This window comes from Camelina sativa, chromosome 3, assembly GCF_000633955.1.
Source record: "Camelina sativa cultivar DH55 chromosome 3, Cs, whole genome shotgun sequence".
Lineage (NCBI taxonomy): Eukaryota > Viridiplantae > Streptophyta > Magnoliopsida > Brassicales > Brassicaceae > Camelina > Camelina sativa.
This window is the reverse complement of record NC_025687.1, coordinates 24,866,723-24,879,848: the sequence shown is the minus strand read 5'-3', so window position 1 is coordinate 24,879,848 and position 13,126 is coordinate 24,866,723. Positions and strand designations below refer to the sequence as shown.

At 33.8% G+C, this 13,126-nt stretch overlaps 2 protein-coding genes and 1 non-coding gene across 3 annotated transcripts; 2 read left to right on the top strand and 1 right to left on the bottom strand.

The window, feature by feature from the left end:
* On the top strand, window positions 1,787-3,769 carry LOC104779290. Its single transcript, XM_010503649.1, has 6 exons — window positions 1,787-1,876; window positions 2,132-2,382; window positions 2,711-2,840; window positions 2,928-3,215; window positions 3,303-3,539; window positions 3,632-3,769. The coding sequence occupies exons 1-6, from the start codon at window positions 1,787-1,789 to the stop codon at window positions 3,767-3,769; spliced, it is 1,134 nt and encodes a 377-aa protein (XP_010501951.1).
* LOC104778015 (probable serine/threonine-protein kinase At4g35230) lies at window positions 7,081-9,878 on the bottom strand. The gene is made up of 7 exons (XM_010502367.1): window positions 9,369-9,878; window positions 9,159-9,294; window positions 8,942-9,075; window positions 8,605-8,710; window positions 8,099-8,184; window positions 7,548-8,009; window positions 7,081-7,463 (listed from the first exon to the last, which is right to left on the bottom strand). The coding sequence occupies exons 1-7, from the start codon at window positions 9,729-9,731 to the stop codon at window positions 7,224-7,226; spliced, it is 1,527 nt and encodes a 508-aa protein (XP_010500669.1). The 5' UTR covers window positions 9,732-9,878; the 3' UTR covers window positions 7,081-7,223.
* Window positions 8,759-8,842, top strand: TRNAL-CAA. The gene has a single exon. It is a non-coding gene; the product is annotated as a tRNA-Leu (tRNA).

Genomic DNA, 13,126 nt, shown 5'->3' with positions numbered 1-13,126 from the left:
GATTAATTTGCACTTTAAATATAAACATACATCTCGATATTGCCATTTTTCCCATTTCTATAGGTTAAATCACATGTACTTTATTTTATAAGGGAATTAATTAAAAGAACTACAGTTGCATTAGTTAAGTGAATTGTGTAGGTGTGTATATATCTTTTTTTTTTGGAACGAAGTGTTATATACATCTTATAATATTTTATTTCAATTTAAAAGAAATAAATTTATTGATATGCTCTTTCACATTTTAAAACATTCATAAAAATTTATGTAGACTTGCCACTTTACACATTTGTGCTCTTTATCTTATAACGGAATTTATCTTAAAAATCTTAGAGCAATTAATAGTTTCATTGATCTGCACAAGTTTTAAAATTAAAATTTTTTATATACAACCTAGCACTAATACCCCAAAATATTTAAAAAATCTTAGAATAACAAAAATTTAAATTTAATAATTTAGAATTATATATTATGAAATGAAATAATTTGATAAGTATAGCATACAAATAAAATTAAAAATATCTATAAATAATAAATAATGAGAAATTATATAAAAATTGAATATATATATATATATATATATATAAATGTTAGTAAAAAACATAACTATGAAAAACTAATGATAATAAAATATTATAACAAAAAGATGTGACCCTTAGTATAACAGTTTTAATAAATCGAAGCAATGCTGCAAAAAGTATTTTTTTTTTTTGTGACTACTTATTCAGTTGCAAAATACAGCGACACTTTTGAGACTAATTTTCGACGACTCAACGACTACCAAAAAATTGGAGAGCAAAACGTCGCTTACTAACGACGAAAATAAATGTCACAAAATGGTCTTACATTAGCGACTACATAATGACTAATTTGCGTCGAAAATAAATTTGTCTCATAATGGTCACAATTTTGCGACTACTCTGTGACGAACTATATAGCCAGTAAAGAGAGTCGCACAAACGTCACAGATTGAGGACTTATTTGCGTCCACATTTTATACCCCTATGTAGTAGCAAAGACGTTACAAATTGCAACGATATTGTGACAGATATCTGAAGACGTTGCGACTAACACCTGATTTAGCTACACTTTTAAGACTGTTTAGCCACTTTCTATATTTTTTATTTTGAATTTTCACATTTGAGATTCATTTACATGTTTAGGTTGAAGTTTATTCTTTGTTTTGCTCACCTTATCAATAATAACTTTCTCAAAGTATTAAATTTCCATGACTATAAACTAAACATCCATAAGTTCAAAATTTATCTTTAAGTGTTAAATGTTCTTTTATATGAGAATGTGTTGCAATGAAGAAAAATTCAAAACTAAGTGAAGTAAACATTGTTTTACTAAATCTTACTGTTACATGTACTTTATACTACTAATATGAGTTCTCTTTAGTGATTTATATCAACAGTTTTGTTCATAATGTGTAGAATTCAAAAATTTTATTTTGTGACGTATATATGATAGTCGTAAAATGGTCACATATTGCGACTGATTTGCCACTATATTACGACTATCTCAATTTTTCACTCTTTTGCTACCAATTAAAGACCTGTTTCGTTAATAAATAGGTTAATTTACTCTGCGACTCCTTTGCGACTAATTTGCAACTATTTTTCGTTAATAACTAGGTAAACCAAAACGACTTCTTTTCGTTTATTATTAGCCACTCTCGATCTAGGGTTAACACTCTATCCTCTCTCAAAGGGCGATTTGCCAATTTCTCTCCCAAACTTTTCTCTTTTCATTCATCTGATTTCTCTTTTCATTCATCGATCTAATGGTTCTCAGCGGTAGTAGATCTAGAGGTCGTGGAGGCAGGACTGCGTCGGGTGTAAGGACATACAATGGTCAAAACGCCACCAGAGGTGTTAGTGCTCTTTGAACTTCTTCTCACTCGTCCAACCCATCAGCGACATATTATGGGACCAATTCGCATCAAAGTCGTCCTTCGCAGTTTCCGCCGAGGACACAGTCTGGGAACCATTCCAGGACCCAGTCGCATCAAAGCCCTCCTTCGCATCAAAGCCCTCCTTCGCATCAAAGCCCTCCTTTGCAGTTTCCGCCGAGGACATAGTCTGGTAACCATTTCGGGACCCATTCGCATCGAAGCCTTCCTTCACAGTTACCGCCGAGGACACAGCCACGGTATCCTACTCTTCCACCACCGGTTCCTGCTCCAAAAGCTGTACAGCCACCAAACCCTAATGAGGAAGGTGGCGACAAAGGAGGAAACCCACGTCCTAATCCACCTCAACAAAATCCTAATCCAAATGTTGACGACAATGATGTTTTGGATCGTTTGCTTGCTCTTCCAGGTCACGAGCATCTACCACTGTTGTCTGAGCAACCTATTGCAGGAATCGAGACTTTATGGTATAAATTCTCTTAGTTATATCGGTTTGATATAAGTTGTGTGACATAAGTTTGATATCGGTTTTAGTTTGATATAGGTTTGACATAAGTTGTTGTTGTGATATAGGTTTGTTGTGGTGATATAAGTTGTGTTGTGATATAGGTTTGTTGTGGTGATATAAGTTGTTGTTGTGATTCTCATTTGGAATAAGTTGTTGTTGTGATATAATTGTTGTTGTGATATAAGTTGTTGTTGTGATTTTTCTGGGACCATTCGGTTTTAGTCTTCTGGGACCATTCAGTTTTAGTCTGTGATATAAGTTGTTGTTGTTCTTGTTTTGTATAACAGGTTTAACAGACACAAAGGGAGGCTGTCTCGAGCGATTGCTGGAATCTTTAGGAGGAAGTTTGATGGGCCTTACTACAGTTGGAAGGTGACTCCAATACCCATTCAAGAGAGATACTTCAAGACATTTGCGGTAATTTTGACTCTTTCACAACATGTTATTGTTTACTCTATGTATGAGTTAGAATTGTTGCTAACTATAACTGTTTGTGTGATGTAGCGGAAGTTTAGGTGGGATTCCGGGATTATTGACCTTGTTAAAGAAGGTTTCTTGAAGATTGCCAAGAAGCGGATGAAAGGCATTGTCAGTCAAGCAAAGAGGAGGGGTGTGCAACCATCATGGATTCGTGATACATTATGGGCTGAGATGTGGGAATATTGGGACACCCATGATGCTATTGAGAAGAGTGAGAATGCTTCACGGTGCAGAAAATCTACTCGTGTAGGTCTTGGAGTGCACAAACACTTATCCGGTCAGAAATCATTTGTTCAAGTTCATCAAGAAATGGCAAGTCTTCGGTTTCCATCCAATTACGTAACTTCTGATTTTCTAATACTGCTTATGTGAAATTAATCTGTTTGACTATCATTGTAGGAGGAAGAGTTGGGACGTCTTGTATCACTTAGCGAAGTGTTTATGAAAACACATACTCGGGCTGATGGAACTTTTGTGGATCAAAAAGCGAAACATGTTGCCGAGACCTATGAGAAGACCATAGAAGAGAAATTGACTGAAATGAATGGGGATGGTCTACATACTTCAGATAATTCCCCTGAACATTCAAGTCATCAAACCCTCAACATTGGTCAAAACAATGAGATCTTTCTTAAGGTAATTTTACTTAATGTTTTTGATTTTCTTTTAATGAGGTTTGATTATTCTCTCTTTACTGAATGTTTATTGAATGTTATGTTTTGTTTCAGTGTACTCAGACATATATCAAAGGCAACCCTTTTGGCCTTGGATCTCTTGTCGAGACACTTAACAAAAGAAAAGGAAAGAGAGCTATGCGAGCCCATCAACTGTTCAAGATCTTCAAGATTAACTTCGGCGCAAGATAGCTGGACACGAGGCTGAAAATGCACGACTTGATGAGGAACATCGACAGTCTCAGGCTAGCTTCCTGAAGCTCCTCGCCATCATGAATGAAAAAAATCCTGAGGTGGCCGAGTTTATGGCTTCTGCTCCTACTGACCATGAACCAGCCACACAAGCCAAGAGAGTAGGCACCACACAAGGCACGACAACAGCCAATTCTCCTTTGTATTTCCTCTCATTTACGATGATCTTTTGTGTTTAAACTCTTTTAGGATGATGTTATGGTATGATTAGGATGATATTATGGTATGATTAGGATGATGTTATGGTACGCTTAGGATGATATTTTGGTACGATAAGGATAATCTTTTGCTATGATTAGTATTTTTAATCATCATTTTCTTTTTAATTAATAGCGTTTTAAATTGGAAATTAACCAATATCAAACATGTGACCAGTTTGTGACCAAACCAAATAACAAACATGTAACCAGTTTGTGACCAAACAAAATAAAATACAAAAATTCCAAATTCAGTCCGTAAGTAAACTTGGTTGCATTTCAGTCGGAAATGTGCAACTCCAGCTACAGTCACTTAACAGTCGTTTATATACGACTATATTTTCTAGTCGGAAATCAGTTCAAATTAGAGACGATGTTGTGACCGTTTTATTTTGCGACCGTTTTTTAACAACTCCCAAAAATGGTTGCTAAGCAGTCGCAAAACCCTTATTTGCGACTACTTAGAAACTTTATAAGAGTCACAAAAAACGTGTTTTCTTGTAGTAGATATTTTATGAAAAATTATGATAAAGAGATATAACTCTCATAAGTATTTATAGATATTTATTGTATTAGTAAGAAATATTATGATGAAGAGCATGATCGTAAGTGAAAATTTTACTGATCAATAACAAAATAATTATTTCTAGAGGTTTTATTTTTAATGATCGGTAATTTTTTTCTATAGTAATAGAAACCACATTAATAAAAGTAAATAAACTCAAACATAGTTATTTAAAATTTTATAAAAATTGTAATATTCTATTATATGAGATTTCAGTAATCTTAACATATATATAAAACTAGATAAGTACCCGCTCGATGTGCGGGTTTATAGTTTAGTAAATAAAATTATATTTAATAAAAATATATTAAAATTTATTGTTCATTATTTATAATTTTTTATACTATAATACACTGATTTATATCCATATACAAATCTTTTATGTATGTTACCATTAAAAATCTATTTTTTACACCTAGGTATATTGAATGTTACAAATATATAACTTACCACCTCCTAGAAAACATATATATGAACAAATTAAGCCAACTATTATATGTCTTTTTACTTTCACTTTTGCATAGTTTATTTAATCACTAAATTGTTGGCTCAAAAAACATTTTGAATAAAAAATAAATTACATCACAATATTGTATGACTAACCATGGAGAGAACCTCGGTTCTGCCCTTCTCCTATATGGAGAGAACCTTGCGTCCAACTTCCTCCACCATGGAGAGAACCGTTGTTTCATCTTCCTCCCTTGGGAGAACCGTCGCTTCACCATGATGTAGTCTCTGTCTCCAAGCTCCTATGGATCTATCAACAACGATTTATGTTTCTGAAATCTATCTATGTTTTTTTTAGGCTTGTGTTTGATTACATATTTATCCAACCATTAGGTTGATGACCTTCTCCTCTTTATCTCCTTTTGAGATTGAACGAATGGTTACAATTATGTTTGCACAAAAAAATGTCTATGACCAACCAATCAAGTTGAGAAATTAGAAGAATATTAATTTGACATAATTAAAGAAATTATAGAAAATTATAAGCACGATAATATATGAATCTTAAATAATTCAAAGATGAAAATATAAATTAAACAAAATAATCTAAAAAACTACAATAAATTTTAAAATACAGTATTAGAAAAAGAAGATGCATATATTAATCTTTCAATTTTTTTGGGTCAGCATATTAATCTTACCTATTCCAAACTAAAAGAAATAGAAAGTAGGAGTATATTTTGGTTTAAAAAAAAAATTTGCCTTCCCATTAAAAAAGTTTCACCAATAGAATGATAAGAACGTTTTCTGTTTAGTTAATCTAGGTTATATAATCTCTGTTGCTATCTTGAATTTTTGTATTCATGTTTTTTTTTTATGCTACCTGTCCTGCAAATTAAAAGAAATAATAATAACACCGTGAGAAATTTGTTAATCCCAAAAATCTTAGTTATATGCATAAGAAACTTTGTTAACACTTGAAACTCAAAGATTGCGTAGTATGCATTACGAAATTGAGAAACGAAACAAACTTCAAAGAGAAATTTTCTATAGTTGCTTCGATTAGACAACAAACAAATTGTCTTCGAGACTTGTTCAAGAACAATGATAACAAAAGGTTAATAAAAACAAAGAAGAAATTTTTACCAAGAAAAACAAATCTTGTTGAAATTATTTTATTTGGTGAAAAATATGTCATCTATTTGCTTATATAGAGGGGTGTATTTACAATCCTTTTTCTTTTAGGATTAACAAACTTCTTTTTAATATAATAAGATTACAATTATCTTATGCATCATTTTACCAAGTTTGAAACTGTGATTTTTGATTGTTAAAATTGACATGTGACACGATCTGATGAGTTACTAACTTGGATATTTAATCGTTAAAACTGACACGTGTCACGATCTGGTGAGTTTTTAACTTTGATCTCTGACCGCTAAAACTAATACGAAAAACAAATCTGGTTGAAATTATTTTATTTAGTGAAAAGTATGTCATCATCTATTTGCTTATATAGAGGGGTGTATTTACAATCATTTTTCTTTTAGGATTAACAAACTTCTTTTTAATATAATAAGATTACAATTATCTTATTCATAGTTTTACCAAGTTTGAAAACTGTGATTTTTTTATCGTTAAAATTGACACGTGTCACGATCTAATGAGTTACTATCTTTGATATGTGTTTTATGATCGTTAAAATTGACATGTGACACGATCTGATGAGTTACTAACTTGGATATTTAATCGTTAAAACTGACATGTGTCACGATCTGGTGAGTTTTTAACTTTGATCTCTTATCGTTAAAACTAACACGTGTCACGATCTGGTGAGTTACTAACTTTGAAGTATGTTAAAACCAAGCTTTATATAATAAGATATGACACAAATGACAAATTTTATTTCGTATTTTTCCATAGTTTTCGTAAGGTTACATATTTTACACTTGCAATGTATCTTCTTTTTTTTTTTTTGCTGGTTGAGGACTAAGCTGAGTTGTATGTTTCTTTATTCGGTAAATCCAATGTTGTCATGCTTACAATACAATTAGGCTGTATACTATTATAGTATGTTAGTGTTCATAAAGTCTCCGGTTCACTATACAGCATAGATCTTTTTTTCTTTTCTTGGTTAATCCAACGGGTATTTATATACTTTGTAGTGTAATGCAATGTGGTCACCTTATGAACACCTCTTTTCTTCCAAGATCGAGGCTTCTTTTAGCATGCTAGCTGAATCTTCGACCATATTCAGCTTTGCGAGAGCTACGGCCTGGAGGTAAACTGCAGTGGGCCAGTCGGAATAGACGCATTGTGCTTGCATCGCATCTCGAAGTGCTGCATCTGGCTGGTCGCAAAAGAGATAGCACATGCACCTTCGTGCATAAACAGTGGGAGAGATCATGATTCCTGTTTCTATGAACTGCATCATAATCAAGAATTTATTTCGACAAAGTCAGTAAAATTCAGGTGGTGAGTATATATAATGTTTTTTTTTTGTTCTTGCCTGAGTATATTTTTCAATAGCAGATTCGAAAGATTTGTTCCGAAAAGCTGAATCGCCTTGTTGTCTAGTGTTCCACACATCTTTTATTTGTTGAGCCCATTGCTGGAAAGAGAGCTCACAAGTAACCTCGTCCTCTTTGTATTCCATTGCTTCAAGAATCTGATGAAGAGCTGCAAGGTCCATATGGTGACATGCATCGTAAATTAGAGAATTTGAGCGTTCCGTTTCATGGTTTTCATGTTTCGAAATTCCAAGCATAGCATAGGACGGAACATCTCGTTTCTGTTGAAGTGTAGCGAGAACTGAGATGATATCTATAATTTCTGGTCTATCCTTGGGGTTATTGTGGAGGCATTTGGAAGCCAAATCAAACACGGCGGCAGCGTCTTCCTCTGGATAGTTTCCTTCTAAATGTGAATCCATCAATACAAGTAAGTTTTGCTTTTGAATTGTATCAACTGCCTGAACAAATGGAGAGCAATAGAAGATGTCATTATGGAAACAGAACCAAACTAATTTGCTAGGTTTATAGATGAACCTGTGTCACTCACATGACTCGGAGGGATGTGTTTTCCACTAAGAAGATCCAAAAGAAACGTCCCAAAGCTGAAGACAACACTCTCTGGAATTAACGTACCTACCAATATATATATACATCATTTGCCACAAAAAGGTGCAAAACTCTTTCAATGAACCTGTTAATTGCTTTAATATTTGCATAAGATATACTCATGATCCATTTGCTAAGTGAATCAAATATATGAAGTGCATAATTCATCAACTTAGAAGACAAGTTATGGATAACAGTGTTTTTATCTTGTAATTTTACATATGTGTGTTTGTGTGTGAGTTCGTATATATAGGAGTATGTATGATTCAATTTCACATCATCCAATAGCAAATCATTCCTTTATTCTGTTCAAGCTCTCTCGAGAGCTCTTCTTCTTCTCCTTTTCTTCTTTTCATATTTCCATTATAGTTTGATTGATTATATATATGCTGTCTAGTAAGATTATATTAGGTTAATAAGAAGAGTAATCTAGAACAAAGACGTTACCACTTATAAGATATTCGGGCGGTGTATAAGCAAGATTCGTGCTGAAGTTTTTGCCATCTTTGCTATTTTTCATCCACCCATAACATGAAAGCCGAGGACTTCCGTTCTGCGTGACAACAACAAGAAAAGAAAGAAACTGTACTGTGAATAAAGTGTCAGGGTGGCCGAGTGGTCTAAGGCGCCAGACTCAAGTTCTGGTCCTCGTGAGAGGGCGTGGGTTCAAATCCCACTTCTGACAATTCGATTACTTTTTGTGGAATTTTTTTAAAACAAAAAAAAAGAAAGAAAAAACTTAGAAATTTCTGACAAAACCATTAAATATATGCAATGGCGTTACCTCATCAAAGAGAACCCGACAAGTATTGAAATCATGGTACAATTTGTGTCCACTCTGTCTACAATATTCTAAACCTTCAGCTACGTAAAGTGCAAGTCTCAATCGCATGGCCCACTCCATGGTTTGTTTCTCCCCTGTAATACGAGCAAAAGGAAAAAAAAAAACTCAAGTACTTGTGGACCAAGTAAAGAACCCTAACCACAAGAAGGTGTCATACAATGAAACAGATGTTTGTTGAGGGTGTCGTTGGGCATATACTCCGATACAAGCAACCTTTCATCTCCGTCACAACAATAACCTATCAAATTCACCAGTCTAACGTGCCTCAGTTTCCCGATAGCCCGAGCTTCTGCCTGCATAGAAGAGCAATTGGTTCAACCAATTCGAATCAAGAATTCGAGATCGGAGAAAACATTCAAACACATACTTCGAATTGTTTGGGATCAGGCCATGTTGATTTGGAGAACTTTTTAACGGCAATAAGACGTACGTCTTTGTCGTTTTGAATGCAGCCTCGGTAAACAACGTTTGCTTCTTGATCAGAACCAACTGATACGACTGCGTTTTGGTTGAAATCGTTTGTGGCGTTACGAAGATCCGTCGCGGAGAACTCGGAGAAGTCGGGCACGTCGGAAAAATGCCATCCCCTGCCTTCGTTAATGTTAGGAGGATGACGGTGGCGATTACTACGCTTGGTTCCTTTTCCATGACGGCCGGAGATATCATTAGAGGTAAGTCTCTTGTCATGCAAGGACGATGGTTTCAAGAAAGACGATTGACAGCAACCCATGATCAGAGGGGCGACTCAAGTCGGCATCAACATTAACGTTCTTCTTGTTTTTTTTTTCTTTTCTCTGGCGACGCTTTGACGTCACCGTCGTCGCCGAGAGGGAGAGAGAAAAAAGATTGGTCACTTTGGCATCTCCTCTTCTTTCGGGTTTCGCAACCTCTCAAAAATTTTCTACGTCTGCATGCAAATAAATCGTTTGGTTTCAACAATATAAGGGTAGTTTTGTCATTCCATCTAACTGAATATTTCAATTTTCACAAATTTCTCGCGCGATATTTTAGGATTAAGTTTGTTTCAAAAAAAAGAACACGACTCAATTAGATCATTATCCAACGTTTTTATAATCTGTTAGGTTTTTTTTGGCCTCCTCCTACGAACATATATCTCTACTACTAATAAAGACATCAAAATTTCAAAAATATATATAAGATTAATCTATCTTTTAGGAATAAAGACATCAAAAATTTGGTTATAACATGGCAGTTGTCAAAATTTTACTTTTGTTACCGACCACTACAATATATTTTAACACCCAAGCTCCACACAAAAAAAAAAAAAACAGCTGCTTTTCACAGAGATATGTCTAATTAAGCCTCAACCACACAAACTAAATTTATGTTTACATGGGAGTAAGTCTTACATTTCTCATCGGAGCCATCTAAAATCTCCATAGCCTGTTAAATTTATATTTTGACATAAAAGACCAATCCCGAAACACTGATGAGATGATTCGAGTTGCTCTAATTTTCTTCAACTCTCTTCACCGATAAGCTAGCATCCAAATTGCATCAATTATTTTTGTATCCAATTGCGGATAAGAAAATGCTTATTAGATTTGTGGAAGCAGCATACATTCTAGAAAAATCTCGACAGTATTGTTTTCTTAAGTTTTTTTTGTTTTTCTTTTGCTCATAGTGCCGGAAAAGTTATCTTCGAAAGAACTTAAAGCGAAAAAACTTTGATTACTAACGGAGGGAGTTGTGCTCTAACGAATATTGACTCATAATTCAGCTTGGCTGACAATAAATAATAATGGACGTAGTTTTTTATTTTATTTTTCTTTCAATCGATGGACATATAAGGATATGAAAAAAATGTATTATGTTTATTGTTTAGTTTTGTTACTGATCAGTGTACTTTTAAAACTATATGTTATTAGTTATCATTAGGTAAACTATGTGGTATCAAATATTTACAAACTTTGTAAGAAAAATATCACATGGTATTTGGTATTTAAATAATTAATAGGTAGATGTTTTAGGAAACCATTACACCCCATTATGAAAAAGGTAAACATCAAACTCCAGAGTATATATGTATGATCTTTAAGTATATTATAAGATATATCTATACATATGAATATATATATCTTCTAGAGACGATTAAAAAAACTTTACACTGACGCATATGGTTTATTATTAGATGATGAGGATCACATCATGTAAAACTTAAGTACTAACTTATGAAATTTTAAGAATGCCTTGGGACACAAGAAAAATTTAGAATCACAAAAAAAAAAGTAGAGATTGAACAAAAGGCAGATTCCATTTGTTATTTATTTAATTAGAAACATAACAATGTCTCAGTTATTTACATAAGATAATTTGAAGGAAAAATACCAAATACCAATAGTGAAAGGTTTCCACGTAACCAATACAGTTATTATTTTTATTTACATAAAAGTGACCAGTTTCAAGAAAAAAATTAACGTTAACTTATCACTTATCAGTATGGTTTTTCTGCGTATACGACCAATTGGCTGATCAAGTATTTCATTTCCAAGGAGAGCCTTTCCATTCTTCGTTTCGCAGCGTCTCGCTTACCATTTGCATGTGCAATAGCCACTTCATCTGGTGGACCTTGTTGTGGATAGGCAGCTGGGTGAGGTCTTTAATTTCATTTTCCTTCTCACACCTCATTGTACACTCCTTCCTCATTGCACATTGGACATTGCACAAGATTTCAAAAAAAGTGTGAAACAATAAATTTGTGACGAACAAAAAGTTCTATGCATAGGAAGATCCCCATCTAAACATCTGAATCAATTATGAAAATGTGATTTTCATGTTTTTTTCTTCTAAATTACCGTTTTGGTTTAAATGTTATAGATTTACCATTTTTCAGGTTATAACTATACAATATAACATATGTTTTACTTGTTATGTTTGAGTTTAGTCGATTATATTTATTCTTACACTTAAGCATGCTTTATAAAATATGTATTTTAGCAAAACAAAATAAAAAATTTGTAAAATTTTAAGCGTTTAAATGGTAAATCTGTAAGAGTTGATTGAAAATAGCACATCCACAATATCTAAGTAAGAAAATAGCAAAATTCTTAATATAATCTCTAATTATAACTGAAAACAAGAAGCAATTCTATTTAAGACAAATTCCAATTTTCACATTTCTATTGGTAGGGTGACTGTGCTTTCATCTTATGGAATATTTGTTTGAAAAGTTTAATGGATTTGCTCTATAAAAGAATTTAAATATTTTGTATAAACTTATATTGAACTTGCCATTTTTTTTATAACAAAGTATTGAACTTGCAACTTTTCACATTTTGTAACATCTCGAACCCAATTTAGGGTGGGTGTCGATCGACATCACTAAATTGGTGGTCGTTTGGTTTATTTCAAAATTGCTCGGTTTAACTTGGTTTGGGTTTGGAGAGAAAAAATCCTAAGTCTTTTAAAGGCTTGACAAGCCTCTTTTCTTTGTGGGAGTTGTGTTTGTTGCTTCTAGGAGAGAAAGAGAAAAAGAGAGAAAGGTTGTGAGTTTGATCCTAAGAGAAAAGAGAGAGCTTTGAGGAGGGTTAAGAGAAAAAGAAGGGAGATCCATCATCTATATGTGTTTTTGAAAGAGTCAAGGAGGCTTTCTCATGGCAGTTATCAAAGGTAAGTTGTGTTGTTTAGAATTTAATCTACTAGGGAATCATTAGTTGTGAAGAATTAGGGTTTGTGGCAAAAAGGAGCTTGAAGGGAAGCTTTGGTCGTGGTTTTTGGGTTGGCGTCACTCGACACCATGGTGGTGTCAGTCGACACCAACCCTTACGTATGGACAGAGCGGACTGATTCAAGATGGCTACTTTGGGGAAACGTTTAGAGGGTGAAACAGAGTTCAATTTGGCTGAAATTTGGTGGGGAGCTTCGTAATGCTATCAGATTTGTATCTAACAGTGGATTTGTGGAATGAATGGTTATTTTGTGAATTAACCGAAAGTTAACATGGACGTGTGGTGGCAATGTTGGGGTGTCGAACGACACCAAGGTGGTGTTGGTCGACACCAATATATTGTTTTGTGTTTGGGTCATAGGAGAACAACTGGAGTTAGGTTTGGATGAGGAGAGATCGACGAAAGTGATGTTGTGGGTGTCAGTGTCGATCGAGAT